Genomic DNA, 22,829 nt, shown 5'->3' on the forward strand with positions numbered 1-22,829 from the left:
TTAATCGTCTTTCGCATCGATTTTTATGTGGCGCCAAATCTGGAGAAGTGTTCTGCCATTATTCATAGACAGTCTGGAGGGTTTATGTTGCTCTGCCTTTCTTTAAAATCTTCCAAAGGTATATTGGATTGACATTAGGTGACATACTTAACCACGTCACAGTGTGTCTGCTGTGTGCTTTAAATTGTTATCATGCAGGAATATTCCTCTGTTGCCGTGCTTCTGGAGGCTGGAGGTCATCTCGTCTGACGGGAGTTTGTCATATCCTCAGGCATTCACGGTGACATCTGTGTCCTCTTCCAACACTTTTTGTGTCCGTGCAGCCCATCTCATCTTTATTTCCACCTCCATTCTTTACTCTTATGACTATGTATTCACTGTGGCAGTCTTGGACAGCCTGCTGGATTTCATCTAGGGCTGACACAATTAGTCGACTAGTCACGATTACGTCGACTATCAAAATCGTCGACGACTGATTTAATAGTCGACGCGTCGTTTGAAGCTTTAAGATCCCAAAAGACGCAGGAATAAGTAGTAGGATTTAAGCCTGTAATAACGGACTGAAACAGAAAATGGCAGCACTTCATGTACAAGGATGCCAGCTGCCGTTAAACCCCGAAGAAGAAGAAGAAGCGGTGTCCCAGAATTCATAGCGCAGCCCAGCTCAGTTTCCAACAATGGCGGCAGCTAGTTAGTTTTAATATTACTCTTATTATTGTTTCTGGGTCACAAAATAAACGTTTAACATATTTTCAGGCGAGAATGTAGCTGTGTAAACCTCAAATATCTGCTCAGTTTATCAAGACACCACATATTTTCAAAAGTGCTCCGACGTTTTTGGAGACTTCTGTTACCCACTAGCTCAATAGCTAGCCCGGGGCAAGGCTCACTAGAGCCCGTGAGAACACCGGACTCCCGGCAAATCCGTTTTCAAACCCACCGCCGTCTTTCGCTACTCAGGTTAAACATGATATAAGTCACTTAAATAACTTAAAAATGTTATTGTTTGGCTTTTTTTTTGTATTTTATTAGTTCCTGAGTAAATCGGTTTGGCTGAGATTAAAGTTATAGTTTTTACACAGCTGAATAAACGTCAAGCAGACAACTGATTATCAGAAGTGTGAGATGCTCGAGAATATACTCCGATGTCCTGTTATATTTTAGATAGCAAGGAGCAGACAGCTGAGTTTATTAAACTCCACCGAAACAATCTGCAAATTTCATTAAAATTTAATAAACTAAGAGCAGATGCATGCTGGTGCAATAAGCTGTAGTTTTACATCCAATGGATGCATGATCTGATTAGTCGACTAATCGCAAAAATAATCGGTGACTAGTCGACTATCAAAATAATCGTTTGTGGCATCAGAGGAAAATATCAAAATATTCCCATTTGACTGAAGGAGGTGCTCCCAGTGTCAATCAGACTTCTTTTCTGGTACTTTAGCATCTATGTAATCTTGCACCTTTATGTTGAAGAGCAAATGGTATTTTTGGGGGGGCACTGTCCATAGAAGCTGATGTTATGCAATTTTCTTCACACTGCCTGAGCCAACACAGAAGCTGTAATTTCCAGCAATAACCCCTGTGCCCAGGGTAAAGAACTTGTCCGTCTGTTTTCAAAGATGTGCAAGTAGTTCAGTGTGTTTGGCAGCGAACAGCCACTCTGATTCTGAGTGGGACCATGGCGTGTTCTCTACCTCCTGATTATTGCACCAACTGTGTTTAACATTTGTTTTTCTAATGTATCATTAGTCTCCCTGAAGAACTGTTAGATCAGTGATGATTTTAGACAGATGCAGCCCATTGAGTGCTTTTTCTCTTTTGCATATTAGTTACACTTTAATAGCTCCTCTTGTTAAGGTCATGCCAAGCATGTCAGTTGGTCCAGACTCTCCAAAGCCTGTGTGTGTGTGTGTGTGTGTGTGTGTGTGTGTGTGTGTGTGTGTGTGTGTGTGTGTGTGTGTGTGTGTGTGTGTGTGTGTGTGTGTGTGTGTGTGTGTGTGTGTGTGTGTGTGTGTGTGTGTGTGTGTGTGTGTGTGTGCGTGTGTGTGTGTGCGTGTGTGTGCGTGCGTGTGTGTGTGTGTGTGCGTGTGTGTCCTTTCTGTCCGTTTTGGTCAGCAGAGTGTTTTTCGCTGTGAAACTCTCCCATGGTTGCCATTTTTACCCAGGCGCTTTCTTGTTATGAATCGTGAACTCTGACCTTAACTGAGACAAGCGAGGCCTGTGACTCTTTAGATTTTGTTCTGGGCTCTTTTGTGACCTCCCGGATGAGTCCTCGATGGGAAATGAATTTTAGTATGCTGGCCACTCCTGGGAAGGTTCACCACTGTTCCAGGTTTTCTCCATTTGTTGATAATGGCTCTCTCTGTGGTTCGCTGGAGTCCTAAAGCCTTAGAAATGTCTTTGTAACCTTTTGCAGACTGATAGATGTCAGTTCCAGCTGCTCCTTTAGATCATGGCATGATGAGTTGCTTTTAAGATCTTTTAGGCTTTACTTTGTCAGACAGGTGCTGTTTAAGTGATTTCATTATTCAGTAAGTCTGACATTAATCAGTCCTGGGTGTGGTGAGGGAAATTGAACTCAACTTTGCATAAATGTGATTAATCATTTAATCCATACTTTCACAAGAGGGTAATTACTTTTTTACACATGGCCAGGTAGGTTTGGATTACTTTTTTCCCTTTAATAAATAAAGTCCTCATTTAAAGCTACATTTTGTATTTACTCAGATTATCTTTGCCAAATATTATAATTTGTTTGAGAATCTGAGACATTTTAGTGTGACTAAAAGCACTTTTTCACCTCACTGTAGGTGTAAAACTGGACACGATATAAAAAGATGAGCCTAGAGCAGAGATAGGAGCGAATGGGCATGCAGTTTCACATCCGATTTTAAAATACTAAGACAGCGATGGTGAAAATGTTCATCTCAGGGATTCAAGACGGTCTTCAGAAGCCAGCGGTTCACATCATGATATCCACGCCATTTAAAAGGCGAGATACTCTTTTTCAGGTTGTGACTAATGCATTAATTAAGCGGCGATACAGTTTTAAGTCATTTAATAAACAGTGGTGTTCTCACATGTATTGAATACTGTACATACTAGACAACATCTTACAGTGAGGCTGCAGTGAGCTGGATTTCTAGAGCTTCTGGGAGTCGATGTAATGCAGGTCGATAGTGTGAACGCAGAGGCAACACTAACTCTTCTATGAACACTGGTACAACTTCAACTGAAGTGAAACTAACTCGCTCACCTGGCCGTGTGTGTGTGTGTGTGTGTGTGTGTGTGTGTGTGTGTGTGTGTGTGTGTGTGTGTGTGTGTGTGTGTGTGTGTGTGTGTGTGTGTGTGTGTGTGTGTGTGTGTGTGTGTGTGTGTGTGTGTGTGTGTGTGTGTGTGTGTTCGTGTTCCACAATGAACATCTCTTGATTCTTCTGTCATCATCAACAACAAAAAAGTCCTATTTCGGTTTCTTTCTCATTATCTCGTAGTCGCTTCTCCCGCCTTCATCTCAACATAGCAACACAAGCTAGCTCGTGGAGACATGCTGCTGCAACATACTCTGATTCAAAACCGCTAACTACTTATACCCCATCTGTGATGTTTTACAAACACATCTTGAATAATTCAGCACATCCTCATCTGCCTAATGGGCTCTGCTTCCCTCCGGGTGCCTAGTTGCTATTTGCTTCATTCCAGCTCTTATTTCTCTTGTGTTTGTCTGTGTTCCTCTGTCGTCTTTCCCGTCTTCCCAGTTGCTGTACATTTGAAAGATACTTGGGGGGGGGGGGGGGGGGGGGGGGGGGGTGTCTAATGACAGAAAGGCTAGATATCAATACATGTGGCTGCTGCATTGCTCCCTCAAGATTTTCCTAACAGTTTTTTTTTTTTTGTTTTATTTTGGGTGTTTTTACGGTTGTTGGCGTTAAAAGCAAATATGTGACACCCTTATTTCTGTAATCCAACTTCCTAACTTGACCCACTGGTTATAGTTTTAAAACTGTCTTAAGTCCCCAGTGAGAGTTCTAAATAGTGCTTCCATGTTAGTTTTTCAGGCCTAGTGTTTGTAAAATTAGGTTTCAATCCTAAACAGGTAAATGTGGTTAACTGACAGCGTACAAGGAAAATAGTTTGTCCTAATGTGGAAAAAAACCCAACATCCCAATTCAGTTAAAAAATAAAGCTGTCCTTGTAATGTGTGCCATTTCCTTTTGTTTAATTTCATGACAGGATTCTGGCACAGACTTTGATCAGCTGCTTTATCAGAAATACAACAGAAAGGCAGGAGTGATATCTGTTTGCTTCCAAACAGTCTCGCATTGTTTTCTAAAGAAGCCGGTCAATAATAATCGCAGCCACAATCTGATTTCCACCCCACACACAACAGCAAAACAGTGTAAATAGAGGCCGTGTTCTTTAGTAGATGAAAGTGTGCACCTCGCACGATCTATTCCTTCTATTTCCCCACTATTACCAACATACAAATGTTACGATATCACAAATGTTCACATTTAATGCTAAAGCTTTTTTTTTTACATTTTTGGTGTAATTTTGCAGTCAAATAAGGAAATACTGTGCTGTACTTCGCAGCTTAAAGCCAGACGGCATTTAAAAGCACAGACACACAATTAGAAAGTAGCTTTGTAGTTGTGTTGTGTAAAGTGACCAGTGCGTGTCTTCAAGCCTTCTTATAGAAGGCTGGTACCCGTGTAAAACCCCAAAACTGTTCTAGTGGTCATCAAACTGTATCTTTATTGATATATACTGAGGTGTCAAAACCGTCATTATGGGTACGGGGAGGTCGTTAAATGTCGTCTCTGTTGGTGTAAAGTGTATATGTGGTGGGGTTGTGGAGTAGCAGCTGCCCGTCGGTCTTTACTCCAGTGTAGATGAGGCAAATATAATAAAATGATAAGGACTTAAATTATGCACAAGTGCTACAGTGTGGAGAAAAAAAAACATGCTTTTCTTACAGGTATCCCTGTTCATTATTACAGAGGTATAAGTACAGCTGGCAATTTAACTGTCACACTCAACTAAAACTCCAGCATCAAACAAAAAGTCGAATGTGAACTTTATGAAAAGGTTCAACATCAAACTCAGGTGTCTGTCTTTAATTAATTTAGTATTAGGAAAGCGTTCCAATTAGACGACTCCTGCTGGTGAAATTTAGCACACCAGATTTAAACATGCCACTGCTGACTTACAGTGACACGAGCAGAGCGCTGTGTCTCACTGATGCTGAGCAGCCTGGTGGTTTTTGGATGTTCTCAGATTTTATCTTTCTAATTTTTTTTTCTTTACAGAACGTGGGGCAGTGCAGGGACTGTTTAGGTTAATACTGTATCGATTGTGTCTGGGATAGGCTCCAGCCCCTCTGCGACCCTGAACTGGATAAGTGGTTAAGAAAATGGATGAATGTATTGATTGTTTACTCGTGAGCAAACTTTTTTTTTTTTTTTGGTCCCAGAAGTCATGCAACATAGTCTCATACATGACGACTGAAGTGCAGCACGCAAAGACCTCCAGAATTTAGCTGCACATTAGTTAGACGGGACACTTGTGGCTGTATTTAGAGCACACGTCCAGCCACTTGATGATAATTCTGAGCGTTGTCATATGTTGTGAGCATTGTGTGTGTCCGTTATCTGTGTATATCCGAGAACATCAGGGTTTTGAGAGAAACGGCCTTTAGAGCGATTTGATATGACAGCTCCTCCCCCCTCTTGTGATTACAGCTGTTAATTCGTCTCATCTGTCAGGAGAGCTCGAGGGTGGATATTTGTCCATGCGTGCATGAATCACTCGTGCACCGCGATGCAAATTAACACTTCCTATTCTGCAGCGTAAGCACTTGCCCCGTGGTGTGCAAAGTTTACATTTCTACCTGAAGAGTGAAGGAGGAGAAAGTGGAAATGAAAAACTGCTGTCTGGCAGTTTCTTCCACTGTGTTTCTGTTTCCCTGCTGTACACTCTCATTGCAACTTCCTATTAATTATATTGTTTTAAGTAAATAACCTGTTTACAGAGCAGTTGTCAGGGATATGTGTGGGTGGGCCGAGGAGTTAATATATGTGTTTTCTAATTGCCTTTAAGGGGATTCTGTTGTAAATCTTTTAAAATGTATAGCAGTGCAACAAAACTTTGAGGCTGGTGTAACATTTCAGTGACTATTTATACATTCCTGCATACTCGTTTTCGTTTTCTTCCTTCCTTCACTTTTTCTTTCTTCTATGAAATGAATGAAAGCGTTGCCTTCATTCATCCCACAAGCAACAACAAAAAAACAAATGGATGAACTTGTGTGTCTGTAAGCGGCATGGAACCCCATTACTAGCAGCTCTTTCGTACTGCAGGGAATAGTTTGCTTAAGAATTACAGGAGAAATTATTCCTCTTTAAGGAGAAGTAACACACTGTGACAAGAAAAGTGTTGGCAGATCTACTTTTTCCATTTTGTAGTTCTTTCAAAATAAAGTGCTTTGTTTTGTCCCCTTCCAGTGCAGTGTGTTTGCTCCGCTCCTAAATTTTGATCGGTTCTGTTTGATTTAGTAGATCTGCTTAGATCAAACTAAATGACTACTAGTTGTATTGTTATTATACCCACTGAGGCACGGCATATCTCTTGCCATGCCAGTTGCAACATTGTACTGGGGGTCTTAGTGGGAAAGCTGTACATTAAAACTCGTCTCATGCTTTGTTTTTCTCTCTTCGTCTTCTTTGTGCAGGATCTGATGGCCAAAGTGCGAGCCATGCTTGCCACCTCCAAGACCTTCCAGCCTCCCAATTCTTAAAAAGGACGCTGCTTTCTTCTGGATGTGACAACTTTTGCCTGCAGGCGAGTGGTATTCTCCGATTCCCCGGAGATTTATCTGTCCCGCAGCTGTTTCAGAGCCCTCTGTTTATCCATGATTTATCAGTTCATCAAGAATTGAGCATCGACAGTTTCAGTTTGATTGTGTTACGTCTTGTGCCGAGTCGTAAGTGTGAAGTACGCTGAAGTGAAACTTGAGTACCTGGTTTCACGGCCGGTGTGAGAAAACCACTCATAAGACAGGAGATTAAGTCACAGCTATGTTTTTGGTGCACGGAGAATCAAATGTGAAATAATGTTTGCCTCCTGTTTTGAGATGCTTTTCTCCTACGAGTCACTATTTGCAGCATCAGCTGCAGGAAATCTGGAAGCTCTCCTTCTATGAAGGCTTATGTTTTGATAATTTAATTTTCCCATCATTTTTCCTTCTGCTGTTTTCTTCTCTCTCTTCAGCGCCTACTCTACTACCTGAGAAGTAATTTGTTTTTACTCTGTCCATCAGCTGCAATGTGCAGCCTTTGAATTTTGGTTCCTGGTTTGTACTGTAATGAGCTGAATGCAGAACAACTTTCTAATCCAAAACGAAATAAAATTTCCTTTATGATTTACGTGTGGCCTTCAGTTGTTTTCTTTTAACAAAAAAATATATATATCAGGAGAAGAAAATGGATACAATGCAGGTTGTTATAGTGCATTAGATATTGGACAAATTGTACTTGTGGCTAAAAAAAAAAAAGATTACATAATTGGAACATGAATATTCAAATATAAAATGATTAGAAACTAATGATGCATTCTCAATCATCCAGGAAAGTAAATCTCCAAAAGTTGATTCTGTTCATCTGGACGTAGCATTTTGTGGGAAAAATGTTTTGTCACTCAACACAGAGCGAACACCATCCCCACTGACACAGCGGCCAGGGAGGCAGAAGAACATCAAAAAGGCCCTGAGTAAATGTGGTTATCCCAGCTGGACTTTTGTCAAAGCTGGAAAGGCACCTAAAGGAAGCTCCAGCCAATCCAGGAGAGAAGGACAACCGCTGCTCCAGCAAAAACCTGTAGTGATCCCGTATGTGTCAGGAGTATCTGAGCAGTTGAGACACATTTTTTCTAAACACTGTGACTCTGTGGCTTTTAAACCCCAAAACATGCTGCGCCAAAAATTGGTCCACCCCAAGGATCGGGTCCCCCCGACACAAACAGAGTAACATAGTGTACATAGGATTGCCAGGATTTATACATCGGGGAAACCAAACAACCTCTGGCGAAGCGGATGGCACAACACAGAAGAGCTACCTCGTCAGGCCAGGACTCTGCAGTCTATTTACACCTACAGACTAGTGGACACTCTTTCAAGGATGAGGATGTACACATCCTGGACAGGGAAGAACGCTGGTTTGAGCGTGGAGTCAAGGAGGCCATTTACGTGAAAAGGGAAAGACCATTTCTGAATTGAGGAAGGGGCCTAAGGGTACATCTTTCGCCCTCTTACAATGCTGTGATTGCAGCCATTCCCCAACTCTCTGTGAATGATACTCATGGCCATTGATCACTGGTTGTTGATCAGTGGTTGTTGATCAATGGTCATGATAATTTGCATAATTATGATTAAGGAACTGACGTCCCAGCCCATTGTTCCTTCAGTGGGCTGGTTTCAGTCATTATGTAAATGTACTGTTTATAAGATTGGGGAAACCTGCAGTCACCTGAGACTGAAGAAGCCACTTGGATGAGTGACGAAACGTTTCTCCCACAAAACACTACGTCCAGATGAACAGAATCAACTTTTGGAGGTTGCAAACTAAGTAGAAGTGTCATAATTTATTCTTAGGATGCTTTCCCTCTTCACCAGCTGGGATAATGCCCTTGCTATTTGTTTCAAAAACACTTAAAATGTGTTTCACAGAAATTAAGTAAGGGAAAAAAGACAAAAGATCCATAGTGACATGACATGTATTATTAAAAAAAGAAAGCCAGTCTATTTCTATAGAAGTAAATTAATATATATAGAGGGAGGGGAAAAATCAAACTGGAGCTTATCCCACAGCAAACCCTCAGCACAAGTATAACTCCCCCTTTGATTTAAGCACCCTGCACTCTGGAACCTGTGATGGTAACTGATTCTCTGATCTGAGGGATCTGAGTTCAAAATAAGGGGTTGATCAAAGTCTGAGTGTTGAGATATAAAGTGGAGTTGTACTATGTAGTGATCAAAAGTGATCAATAAAATTTGAAACTGGATTCTCTGTGAATGGGAAGACACTTCTAATCGCCACAAACATGGATTTGATGTGGTGTTTGTGTGTGTCTGTGAAAAGATTATGTCTGTCTGTTGGAACAACACAACCTCCTGTGCAAGTGTATCATATATGTAGCAATGTAATTATTTCCCCACGAGTCAAATGTAACCTTGTTGATGCAGTCTTGCATTTTGTGGGAGTTTCACATAACCAGGTGTAAAGAAACTGCACACATATGTATAATTAGTAATAACCTGAGCATTTCTTAATAATGTGTTTAAAATTTAGTGCTGTGCAACACCTCATTTCATTATATTTTGTTGCAGAAATTGGCTCTTTAAAAAAAAAAATTCTTTGTTAATCCACTGATCTAAGAATCCCTTGAGCTTATAAATGGCGCCACCTCAAGGGACGAATGAGTGCTCTGCCTACATATAACAGGAAACAAAGAACCAATTTTAAATTGTATTTTTACAAACCAATATCTTTTGTTACAGCAGCCTGTCACAAAAACACATAATCTGTTACCATTTCTTTAGTGAAATCTTTGAAAAATGCCAAAGTTAACACAGTTCTACAGGGATAAAATAGTGGTTTTGCAACAATAAGGTAATTACACAGAGCCATTACCCAAAAACTCATATTTTAGCTTGCTGTGCTGTGTACTGTGTACTTAAGATACTTGTCCTCCACTTGTCCGCCTGGAAAAGTGGAGGACAGAAGTGTCAGGCCTGAAAAAAAAGTTAGGTTCACATATATTTGGACAATGACACAAGTTTTTTTTGTTTTTTACCTGTTCACTGAAACATATTTCAGTTATAGTCATATAATGGACATGGATATAATGTGTTGGCTTTCATATGAGAATATCCACATTCAAATTGGATGAAGGGTTTAGGAGTTTCGGCCCCTTAACATGTGCCACCCTCTTTTTAAAGGGACCATAAGTAATTGGACAATTGACTCAAAGATTAAAAGGTGTGCGCAGTTCCTTCATTATGTCATTATCAATTGAGCAGAAAAAAGGGCTTGAGTTGATTTGAGGTGTGGTGCTTGCATTTGGAAGATTTTACTGTGAACAGACATGTCAAAGTGGCAAAAACTGCAGTTTGGTACAGTTTGAGAAAACAAGAAAGACAGGAAGCACTGGTGAACTCAATAACACAAAAAGACCTGTATGTCCATGGAAGACAACAGTGGCGGATGATCTCAGAATTATTTCTATGGTGAAGAGGAATGCTTTCACAACAGCAAACCAAGTGAACAACACTCTCTTGGTGGTAGGCGTATCAATATCCAAGTCATAAAGAGATTACTGCATGAAAGGTACAAGCCACTCATAAGTCTCAAGAATAGAAAGGAGAATTGGATTTGGAACAGTGTGGAACAGCTCATGATCCAAAGCACATCACATCATCTGTAAAACACGGCGGAGGCAGTGTGATGGCTTGGGCATGCATGGCTGCCAGTGGCACTGGGACATCAGTGTTTAGAGTGTTTAGTGATGACGTCTCACAGGACAGAAGCAGCCGAATGAATTCTGAGGTGTTCAGAGACATACTGTCTGCTCAAATCCAGCTAAATGCAGTCAAATTGATTGAGCAGCGTTCCATAATACAGATGGACAGTGACCAAAACATACAGCTAAAGCAACCCAGAAGTTTATTAGAGCAAAGAAGTGGAATATTCTTGAATGTCCAACCCAGCAGGAAACCCAGGATCTGGTGATGTCCATGAGTTTAAGACTTCAGTCTCATTGTCAGCAAAGGGTTTTCAGCCAAGTATTAGAAATTGTCATCTTTATTTTCAGTTATTTAATTTGTCCAATTACCTAAGAGCCCCTAAAATGAAGGGAGTGTATTCAAAAATACTTTAGTTCCTCACATTTTTATGTAATCTTTTTGTTCAGTCCCCTGAATTAAAACTGACAGTCGGGAGTTCAGCTGCATCTGAGTTTCATTTAAAATTGTCATTGGGGCCGCAGCCAGTGGTGTTGGAGATCTTGTCAAAATTGAATTAAACGAAGGCTGGCTGGTTAGTATGTCACTTACTGCATGAGTGGAATTAGTGAAACAAGTCTGAAAGTTTATGTTAGAGCTACCTTAGCTTACTGAAAACACATCTTCAGTGTGATCTGAATTATCTGATATCAATCAAAAAGGAAAGGTCCCACCACTAAGTACTACAAAGTAATTTCAGAGATTTAAAGTATTTATTTGTCGACATTTATAACAAAGGAATGAAATGCTGTAATTGTCTGTGTGTTATTGGGTTTACCACATTGTGTGTATATGGGGATTAGGTGACATTGTTAAACTAAAGCAGAGAAACAAGTAATTCTAAAGGTTTTTTTTATGACTCCCTCTCCATTAAGACAGACAGGTGTGTAAAGTTCAACAGCACATTTACCCCCCCTCTAAGTCTTTTTCTCTTCTCTTCATTTGGGGTGCCCAGCTTATAAGGAAAATAAAAAAGATTTCCTGCCCCCAAGCAATAACCTCTATTGACTGTATAAAGTTTACTGTCACAGCAGCATTGCAGCATAAACCTTGAAAACTGTTGATTGCCTCATACCCTCCAGGCAGCTGCTGCGATGGCCCTTGCGACCCAGTGCTCACTTAAACCAGGATGCAGAAATTGTTGGTAAACTCGAGCTTGAATTACTGGAGTGCGAGCGCTGGCTCACCGGTGATTAAATGTTCTGAACCATAATCCATTTAAAGCCATGTCTTTAATCACTAAAACGTAAAACCTATTTTCAAACAGGCAACTAATTACAAAATCACTGATGCTTCTGTTTGTTCTGCTCACATTTAAAGTTTTGCTCCAGCAGCCTGAGCAGAGCGCTGCAGAGCCCTGCAACGCTGTGGCAAGGTGATAATAATCCATTACATTAACTGTGAGTTACAGCTGTGTGCCAGCATGGCAGTGTTTTCAAGTTAGGCACACTTGAGGGATATTTAGCGCAATAACTCAGATGACCTGACGTGATAGCATCTGGAGGACAAAACTTCTTCAGTCGGAGAAACAAAGTGCTCTGCCATCCAAAGTCAGCATGTTCCTGTGCTCTATATGCACCATCACACACATCCTTAGTGCTCCTGCTGATGCAAAATCTCTACAGAGAGCAGTTCAAAACCTCCTCTGACTGCATTAATACTCAGTTCTGCCCCCGTGCCACCAGGGAAACTCTACAGAAACGTAACGAGAATAAAGGAAGAGCTGCTTCAAGCCTCCGGCCGTGAAAATGTTTCCTCCCTTCAGAAAAACATGAACAGATGACACCGACACACTTTGCTTTTGATGGTTTGTTTGTTTTTTTCCCTTCTATAGTAATCCCCTCTTATGAGCTTACCTGTTGTCATTTCCCTATTTGGCATTAACTCGGCTTCCTGCTGTAATGCTTAGATTATAAAAGAAGACATGTTACCACTTCACCAGTGTCAAACTATTACAGTAAGCATTGATACTGCTGACTGCATTATCTCTTAACTTGCATCCCTGCTCCCTTTATGAAGTCTTAAAATGTATTTCAGGGAAAAATCTACAGCAAGCACTTTTAAGGGGGTGGTTGTAGCTGAGGAGGTAGAGTAGGTCGTCTACTAATCCACCAACTAAAGGTTGGTGGTTCAGTTCCTGGCCGCTTTATTCTCCGATGGGTTTGTTGGAGCAATAGCAATATTTTCTAAAAACCTGTCCCTTTAGTTCAAGCCCAAAAAGAAAAAGTTTGCATGTGTTCAATCTAACTTTAGCACTCTGCTGTCCAAAGAGGGCTCGGGGGTGTTGTTAAGTTTGGTCTACTCAACTGGAACTACTTTGTCTTGGGTGTTCAATTCAGTTCAGTTCAGTTCAAGTCAACTTTATTTATATAGTGCCAAATCACAAAAACAGTTGCCCCAAGGCGCTGTATAAGGTAAGGTAAGGACCCTGCAATAATACAAAGAAAACCGATATACCCAACAATCAGATGACATCTCCGACCCCAATCTCAATACTTACTATTTAGCATATAGACAATTCATATACATATATTTTTTTTAATGAAATAATAAATGTAAAAATGTAAATGCATCTGCCAGAGTAATATGACTCAAAACGTTTTCCTTCCAGCCTTTGCTTCTATCTGGTCGATAGAGGTTTTTAATCACATTTGCATTGCATAACGGAAACAGCAACAATTGTCTCCTAATGAAGTTAAAAAGCTCTTAAATCTTTCTCTGCAAATGAGACTCTTAAAAAAAGGCAAAAATAATCTGTCGATAATCAACTAAATTTAATTAAAATCACGAGTGTCTATTGAACACAAAGTCTTGCAACCCAAATGTTTATGGGTAGAAATAGATTGGAAGGAAATTGCTTCTCTAATAACACCATGTATCCAATTATGTAGCAGACTTTTTTTTATCTAATCATATAAAATCTGTAAGGAGTGGGGGTGGAGGGGGGAGAGTCTCACACAGTTAAGGCAGGAAATGTTTTACAGCAAAAACAGCAATATAAGAAGAGTTCACATAATTTACAGCAAAGTTAATTAAATCCATTCACTGATGAAGTTGATAATATATTTAGCATATTGCAATAGCTAGCAATATATCCATCGATCACTACAGTTAACATTCACAGAGGCTGTGCCATGCTGCAGGGAGTGAAAGTGGAAGGAGACATTTGTTTCTGCCATCAGGCAACAATGAGCTGCAGCATCTCAAGACTGGTGGGGTCATGTGGTACAGACTGACATCACAAACCGTCGTCCTCACACTGACATGTTCTGGTAAGAAACAAACCTGAACCCACACTCCACTTTTATTCTTTTTCTTCTTCTTTTTTTGCTTTAAGGAACTGAAGCCAAACATTTGATGGAAAAAGTCAAAGGAGAATAGCAGTAGGTACTGAAAACTAGCCTTTTTTCCAAACTCAAAGGTTCTTTATTGATTTGAAACTAAACTTTTAGCTGAGTGCAGAAATGTTCGAGTCAGGTTCAAAAAGAGATAGTGGAACAGGCCCAAATGACCAAATCACTGCAGTATGTCAGTGAAGTGTGATCCTTAAGTCAAGTTACAAGTTCTTCAGTCAAGTCTGAAGTCAAGTGCAACCCCCTTTGTGTAGACATGAACGGTTGCAGGTGAAAAGACATCAACACCACACTTGTTATAAAACATATTGCTAAAATACAAAAGACAGCTTAACTGCTCTGTCTTCTACACTATTTGGGGAGTCGTGATTTGTGATCAGATTCTTTTATACCGCATCTAATCAATTTAATTGATTTAATTAAATAATATTTACCTGAACGTGCTCTCACATAATAATATGTGGAAGTGGGAAATAAGTGGGAACATATATAATTTTAGGAAAAGTATTTTGAATTTGATGGCAGCAGCAACTCTTGAAAAAAACATTGGACTGGGGAAACAAAAGGGTGGAAAGTAGAAAAGTGAAAAACTTCTCTGGCCAAACACATTTTTTAATTCTTCTTTTGGGACATTCCTCTCCCAAATGTCCAGCTGCTGGTCCCTTTGGTTCTCCGATGTTTATGGACTGTTGTTAAGAAGAGAGGATCCCAGTGGTGACAGTGGTAAACCTTTAGGCATGTCCCAACAAGTGTAGGCCCCATGACGGACTGGAGACATGACATCTTCCAACTGGCTTGAAGAACACCTTGCTGTCCCCCAAATTTACCTTGTCTCAATTTCTGCTGCTTCATCTAGATGGGAGAGTCAGAATTTGATGTAAACAACATGAAAACAAAGATCCATCCTGTCTTGTATCAACGGTTCAGACTGCTGCTGGTGGTGATGTGTAGGGGATATTTTCTTGGCACACCACAGCCTGCCTGAGCATTGCTGCCAGTCATGTCCACCCCTTTAGACTGCTTTCACCACTTTCATCTGTACAGTTTATAGAAGACAGACAACAATCAAGGCAGAACCATAGATTTGGCCCATTTCTCAGATGAATAACGAGACGGTTTGTTACACAGTTGAATGATCTAGAACTGTTTTCCGTGTAAATAAACTACTATGTAAAAATAAATGCATTGGGGTATGACTGAACTAAAGTCTGTAATAACTGATAAATATTTTAAACTCAATTTTTGGCATTCTATTATTTCTATCAGCAAGTGTCTCGCCTTGATATTGTACGACACACAGGTCAAAATTTCAGCAAGAAGTTCATCTGGCCAATCCAGTGTGTGTGAAAAGACACTTATTTTATTATTTTGGTTCTTTATCTGTCTGCACAGCTGCGCTGCCTTTGATAAGGAAGGCGAGTGATGCCTTATGCAGCATTTTTCAAGGGGTAATTGTACGCTACCACTGAGGAATAGATAAGTATGAGTCAAACAGAGTCTAGTGAGGAAGATTTATGTGAGGGATGAGCCTGTATCCCTTTATTACTAAAGCAGATAGTCTTATAGTCCTTCTAAGCACGTATAAAGTTTTGGTAACTCTCAGCTCTTTTGGCCTATATTACAGATGTCAAAAAGAGACAAGGAAGTTGCTGATACTATAGACTATTTCCCCCTCATCTTATGCCCTTATTTATTTTATATATTAGCATCTTACTTTCCAAACAAAGAGGTATTGGTTATTCTGTAGCAACAGTCACATTAAATCATTAAATCACAGCAGAGACCAAGGTTAACACATACCTGTAGAGTTAACTCTCATTCTGTTAAAAGGCTGCAAAAATCATGAGGACTGGGATGCATAAGGTCTTCTGGACCTCCATTCTTCTCTTTGGTGTCACATTTAGCACTTTTTAACTTGGATAATTAAAGTGTGGACTGTAAGGCGTGATAAATAGCTGGAATAAAGTGGCAATACATGTGTCTTGTATGTGGATGTGTGTCAGGGTTTTTTTTTCCGTTTGTTTGTTTTCTTTTTAAACAAATAATATGAATGCAAGTAAGTGATAAATTCTGCTTAACCAATAAGACAATCATTAGTCAACAGGGGTTTGTGAACTGCAGAGTGTCTCCATAGCTGAAACGTACTGCTGGTACATCAGAGGAACAGCTCAGTATGAGCAGCTTGGAGACAGATTTAGAGAGGAGAGGCTGAGAAGGTGTGGGCATGTGCAGAGGAGGGCTCGTGGATACATCGGGTAAAGGATATTGAAGACGGAGGAAAAAAGGACCTACACAGAGAGGACTCATGGATGTGCTGAAGGAGGACGTGTGGCTCGCCGGTGTGACACAAGAGGATGCTGGGGATAGAGTGAGATGGAGCTAAATCCCTAAAGGGATCAGGGAAAAGAAGAAGAACTGCAAGTGCCCATGACTTTATGTAAATAATACACCACAACTGCCATACATGTGAGCCAGTGTTGTGTTCGCTGACTTCTGATCTGCTTTAAATGGTCAAAAATTCATCTTGAAATTCAAACGTAGTATTTTTGATATTTTTATTTCTTTACTTAGTGGTTATAATTTAACCTTGTATAGCCGGAACTGTTTGATAATTGACAGAAAATTAACATTGTTGGAAACTGGAGTGTTCATTGAACCTTTTAACAAATTTACATTTTTACAATTTATTGTCAAAAAATGTATTGAGCAATTTATTTAGGCTTTTCAGAAAATCACACTGATGATGCAGAGGTCTCAAAAAGCTGCAAAAACTCATGTATCAAATATGATATACTGGACGTTACAGAATTAAAAACAGTTATGATACCCCACATATCCCTATTGTAATAGTGGGATGGATATGGATATCAAAGTTTGTAAAGGTATTCATTGCATCACATTTAAACTCAGAGCAATTTTTTAAGGTTGTGGGGGTTTGTATTTAATGAAGTGTTTCAACTTAAACTTTCTCAAAAAGTATTTTATTTAATAGTTTTTTGGTATTATATGTGGTTTTTTGGTCTTTACAACCTCACCTCAAGTATGAATGACGAACATACAAAGCACAAAACTCCAAATACTGGCAGATCAATTGTGATGTCATGGCTGGCAAACTTGTGACTTACCACACTGGCACTCCTCCAGCCTCATAAAGCACTTTGTAGTGAAAAGAGGTCCATTATCTCTTGGCATCAGATCCCACACATGCCGCATCAAAGAGTGACAGTGGAAAACAGCAAAGCAGTCATGGCTTATGACCCTATGAGCTCATTTTGAGACAGATGCACAGCAAAGGCACAAATCTGAAGCCGTTGCTCTTGGATCAGAATATTATGCCCATATCTCCAAAAGTTGATTCTGTTCATCTGGACGTAGTGTTTTCTGGGAGAAACGTTTCGTCACTCATCCAAGTGGCTTCTTCAGTCTCAGCTGACTGCAGGTTTCCCCAATCTTATAAACAGTACATTTGCATAATGACTGAAACCAGCCCACTGAAGGAACAATGGGCTGTGAGGTCAGTTCCTTAATCATAATTATGCAAATTCTCATGACCATTGATCAACAACCACTGACCAAAACCCACTGATCAAAGACCACTGATCAATGGCCATGAGTACCATTCACAGAGAGTTGGGGAATGGCTGCAATCACAGCATTCTAAGATGGCGAAAGATGTACCCTTAGGCCCCCTCCTCGATTCAGAGATGGTCTTTCCCTTTTCACGTAAATGGCCTCCTTGACTCCACGCTCAAACCAGCGTTCTTCCCTGTCCAGGATGTGTACATCCTCATCCTTGAAAGAGTGTCCACTAGTCTGTAGGTGTAAATAGACTGCAGAGTCCTGGCCTGACGAGGTAGCTCTTCTGTGTTGTGCCATCCGCTTCGCCAGAGGTTGTTTGGTTTCCCCGATGTATAAATCCTGGGAATCCTCCTGGCACTTAACAGCGTACACTATGTTACTCTGTTTGTGTCGGGGGACCCGATCCTTGGGGATCCTTCTTTCGCCATCTTACAATGCTGTGATTGCAGCCATTCCCCAACTCTCTGTGAATGGTACTCATGGCCATTGATCACTGGTCTTTGATCAGTGGGTTTTGGTCAGTGGTTGTTGATCAATGGTCATGAGAATTTGCATAATTATGATTAAGGAACTGACCTCACAGCCCATTGTTCCTTCAGTGGGCTGGTTTCAGTCATTATGCAAATGTACTGTTTATAAGGTTGGGGAAACCTGCAGTCAGCTGAGACTGAAGAAGCCACTTGGATGAGTGACGAAACGTTTCTCCCAGAAAACACTACGTCCAGATGAACAGAATCAACTTTTGGAGATTTATTTTCCTGGATGATTGAGAATGCATCAAGACATATTTATTTATTTTTTTCAAATATCTGCCATATTTAGAGGACAATGACAGAATTTCAAAAGCCTTCAACCTCACAAAAGGGGCAATACTAAAGTCTTATTATCATGACACATTAGTGCCAATAACCCATCAAAACAAAAACAAACAGGTCAATAAGTCATTTAAATAGCTACTCCAGTCTGCCTGCTCAAACCCCTGTCAATGGTGGCCATAATAACCACAAGACCTCAGCCAAACATTAAATCACAATTTTATATGTAATCAAATCAAGCTCATCACATCTGCACTGATTGATTCCAGACTCGATTGCTGCCTGGCATTTGCAATTTCATTAACTCATACTGGCAGAGAGAGACCGTGTGTGTGTGGGTGCGAGCAAGACACTGAAGCAGGATGAGAGTGTGTGCAGGACAAAGTGACTCAGGCAAGCAGTTAGAGAGAAACATGAGGGCAGGGGAGTGATTTGTTTGCTTTACGGGACCTGAATGCATTGTAATTCAGTGAGAGGGAAAGGGAGGAGGAATAAAAAAGAAAGTTGGCGGCGAAATGGAAGCGTTCGATCTCCAAGTGCATTTCATGTCTATATTCTTAATTTTATGGTGAGCGTTAAGATGATTCAGTCCTCAAGCAACCGTGACAGGAGAGAATTTGACATGGCACTGATGTACCATATGACTTTTTTTTTTCTGCGCGTGGCTATTTGGTGTTTAATTTTAAAGAAATACTGCAGTACTTTCGTGTAATCATGGTTCAAAGTTCCAATATATTTCAACGGAGGTGGGGGCGGAGGATGAAGTGGCTGTGACAGATGTGGTCTGACCACCAAGTAGAAGGAGCTACAGCAGAGTCAGGACTCGGAGCACCTTGGCCACAGATCCAGACAGAGACACAGTGGTCTAATTAAGACATGTGGCAAGAAGAAAGAGAGCAGACTGGCTGAAATCCCAGTGGTAAACACGGTCGAGGATGAGACAGATGTAAAGATTTTCTCTGTGTCTGTGTATCTCTCTATCTATCTATCTATCTATCTATCTATCTATCTATCTATCTATCTATCTATCTATCTATCTATCTATCTCTATCGTCTAATTCTACAGTCTGTTGATTGCTGTGGAAGCTGAAAAATCAGAGACTTCTTTAACGTCCCTCCTTTCCGCCTTGTTGCCACTGGACTTAAATAGACCACTGTGTCTCTGTCTGAGACAAAGGTGCCCTCGCTCTTTGCTTCATGTAGCTGCTATAGTGAAGGCGGTGGTAGTGGGGGCTTGAAGTCTGTCCCACTTAAACCGAACAGAGCAGACGATCTGCTTCATGGCCCCCATCCGATCCACTTAATGTGATTACTGTCCTAAATGCTTTGCCTGTGTTCAGCGAAGCTATCCTGGATATCTTTTCATTACAGCCTGAGCTAAAAAAAAAAAAAATCTCATTTTAGTTAAAATGCACTGATCTGCTGCAAGTTGCCAGTGTAATTAACGGGATTATTAAAATTATATCTAATTGTTGGTTGAACTATCAGCATTTAAATGCAACAAAGAGAGCACTGCTCAGTCTTGTTTCAGTCTATGTGGATTGACAATCCTTCTGGGGCTTGTTGTAGTTTGTATTCTACAGTACCTGTATCTGTCTGGGGCTCTGCAGTAAGCTACATGTTTTTAAGATGGATCGAGTGGACAAGCTGATGGCTGAGCGGTGCCAGTGTGGCATAAAATTTCATTTGTGTTTCACACCAGATACGTGTTTAACTTTCTTATGCACGTGGAAAATGCCTTCTCCCTTTCTCATCTTGCACCCTTTTATTTGTTCGCTCACCCTCGCTGGCTCTAATTTTCTTTTCCGTCGTTCTCTCGGACATTTTTCAATCATGTTGTGCACTGAATGACAGAATGGTTACACATAGAAAGATCATACCCAAACTGAAACTTGGGGAAAAAAATACAAATATGTACTTGTAACCAAACATCATGCAGTCGAGCCTTCCTCTTGTGTTTGCATTACATGGCTTCGGACAAAATATAATGGTTTTTTGGTCTAACTCAGCCGTCAATCAGTCCTTCACGAGCCTTCCAGTATAGGCCTGTCATCAGTACCAGCTCGATTCCTGTGTTATCTTCATCCCTTATCATTTCAGCTGTTCCCATCTGTTATCTTTTGCAATTGTCAGAAATAATTTTTGCCTAATTTGATTTTGACGTCCAGCCAATCTGCAGACACTCTGATTTTGACCTACGTGTCTGGTCCCAACTGTTGCTGTAAATTGCCTGTACATCCACCTGGTGCGTACCAGCGCCTACATTCAGGTCCAAGTACCTCTTGCTAGTTAACCCACCCTGACCTGAGTCACAGCCAATTTTGGAGAACAGACTGAATAAATTATATTCCTTTGGGTAATTTTTTTTTTTTTAAAACACACACGTTTATTATCTGTGACAATGGTGAGTCCATCGAAAATGAGAATAACTCAAAAGGCAAAAAAATGACCCTTTGCACTTTCACTAAGAGACACAACAAGAGAAAAAGAAGTGCAATTTTAACAGTTTGTCTCAATTTTTGTACGTGATGAAGAAATGCTGCTGTAGTACATGAAAGAAACCTGTCAGTATGACTCTTTGGGCTCAAAGAGCATAAATGGGTAAAATTACAGAAGAAACTGTGGCATGTGATTGCCCAGACTGTTCTGTAATTGTACAACAGAAAGGTGTTGTTAATTCATTAGAATTCCCTACATTAGATAGTGGAAAACTATAACTTAATTACATTGTTGAGGGAGGAATAGCCATGAGGGAGGTCTTTATCATAAAACTTATGACGATACATGTATCTATCCCCTCCTCGCGTTTTCCAATCCAGCAGTCCAGATTGAAGTCTTTGTTGGCCTTTTCTGGTCCCCGGGTGTTATGTTTGACAGAAGTGCAGAGGTGTTGTGATGGATAGCGATTACGTTCTGCTTCTCCATTCCAGATTTTCTGGCCCATTGGTGCTGCCAGAGTTTTGTACTGTTTTTAGAGCCAATACAAAAAGGCCCATTAGCCACTCCGTGTCTTCAGTCCTAACCACTGCGGTTCTGTGGTTTATATCTCTGTGAGTATTATTCAAACATAAATGAACTTCTTCTTTTCAGCACAGCATTTGTTAAACACTCAAGTAGTAATAATCTACTAGTAATCTTTAAACCTCCAGCTTTGCATCCACCATTCAGCACAGGCCACTTTGCATTGTATTTGTCAGAAATGAAAAAGAGATTTCTTTATGGAAATTATTTGCTTGAAGATATTTAGAGCCGCAGATTATACATTTCACTACTATCAGTTTGACATGAAATATACCGACTGACAAATGCATTTGTCTTTTTATTTAGTCATATCACATCCCCGTCTCCATGCTGCAACAACAGGATAATAGCCCCTGGGGGATCTGAAAGTCAACACATCGTAGCTTTTCTTTTTTTTTTTTTTTTCTTTTTTTTTTTCTCTTTTTTTCCAGATGGGAGAATCAGGCAATAGACAGAAAACCGCAAAGGTGAAAAAGAGGAGCGTTTGCCAAGGATCTAAGTCAGAAACTATTCTTATCTTTGAATGGGCGATTCGGAGAACTGTCATCGCCTCCATAGTTCATGGTGTGTGGTGCAATTACCATAACTTGAATCGTGGCCTGAATCCCGTGATCTAATCTTGGCTCTATTTGGGCTGTACAGTTAGAAGCTATTGTCCACAGTGTCGCCTGCTATCATTACAGCTCAATTGTCTGTTTTCTCAGCAATATGAATGTGAACTGGAGCTGTTACTGACTGTATCCAGGTTTTTACTGGTTATGATGTACTGGTATTATTGCATGCAAGTGGCACAATAGAGAGTTTGTCAAAGGCGGTTAATGGCTGAGCAGCTCTGGTGTGAACCTTACGGCTCTTATACTGCATATATATGTAAATTAAATTAAACCCTCCTTGTTATTTCTTTTTGTCATGTTTATGTGCTTGATGTAAACAAAAGCATTCAACACAGCACATTGCATTTTCCCTTATATTTGCCAAAGAGCGACTTACACAGCGTGTACAGCCATGGTACTAAGAAAGCACATCATGTATGATCTGTCTATGATTCTAAGGTTTTACATATCAGGACATAATCAGAAACGATCTAGTCTCACGAGGTCTTAAAACGGGGCAAGAAGAATCTGAGCTGAACAACATACGATATATATTACACTGTTTCATTATTCAGTGGTGTGTTAAAACCTAAACACACCGCATGATTCAGTAGCTTGTAGACACAACTTTAGCAGCAACAACCTGAAGTATTCTATTACTTCAATTGGTTTCAATCAGTAAGTTTCACGTGTTGTCTCACAGGAATTTTAGCCCAGTCTTTTTTTACATTGTTGTTTCTCTTCATTGAAGTTTCTGCACATCTCAGGCTGTGGTCTGCACTATTGTCACATCTTTATTTTTTCTTTTTGAGCATTCTGTTGTAGATTTTTCAGCTGTGCTTTGGATCATTGTTCTGCTGTATGGACCAGTTTCAGCCACGCTTCAGCTGTCGGATAGATGAGCCGATGG

The 22,829-nt window shown here is 40.4% G+C and overlaps 1 protein-coding gene across 3 annotated transcripts in view; it reads left to right on the forward strand.

Annotated features, from left to right (window-relative positions):
* Positions 1-7,427, forward strand: part of sfswap (splicing factor SWAP) — a 54,477-nt gene extending 47,050 nt beyond the window's left edge. For all 3 annotated transcript variants that reach the window (XM_035906894.2, XM_006788764.2, XM_035906895.2), the window contains exon 19: positions 6,734-7,427. In XM_035906894.2, coding sequence (XP_035762787.2) covers positions 6,734-6,799 — 66 coding nt within the window. In that variant the 3' untranslated portion in view covers positions 6,800-7,427. The remainder of the gene's footprint in view (positions 1-6,733) is intronic.
* The last annotated feature ends 15,402 nt before the right edge of the window (positions 7,428-22,829 follow it).

The sequence above is a fragment of the Neolamprologus brichardi genome, chromosome 7, assembly GCF_056152115.1.
Source record: "Neolamprologus brichardi isolate AB-2024 chromosome 7, ASM5615211v1, whole genome shotgun sequence".
Lineage (NCBI taxonomy): Eukaryota > Metazoa > Chordata > Actinopteri > Cichliformes > Cichlidae > Neolamprologus > Neolamprologus brichardi.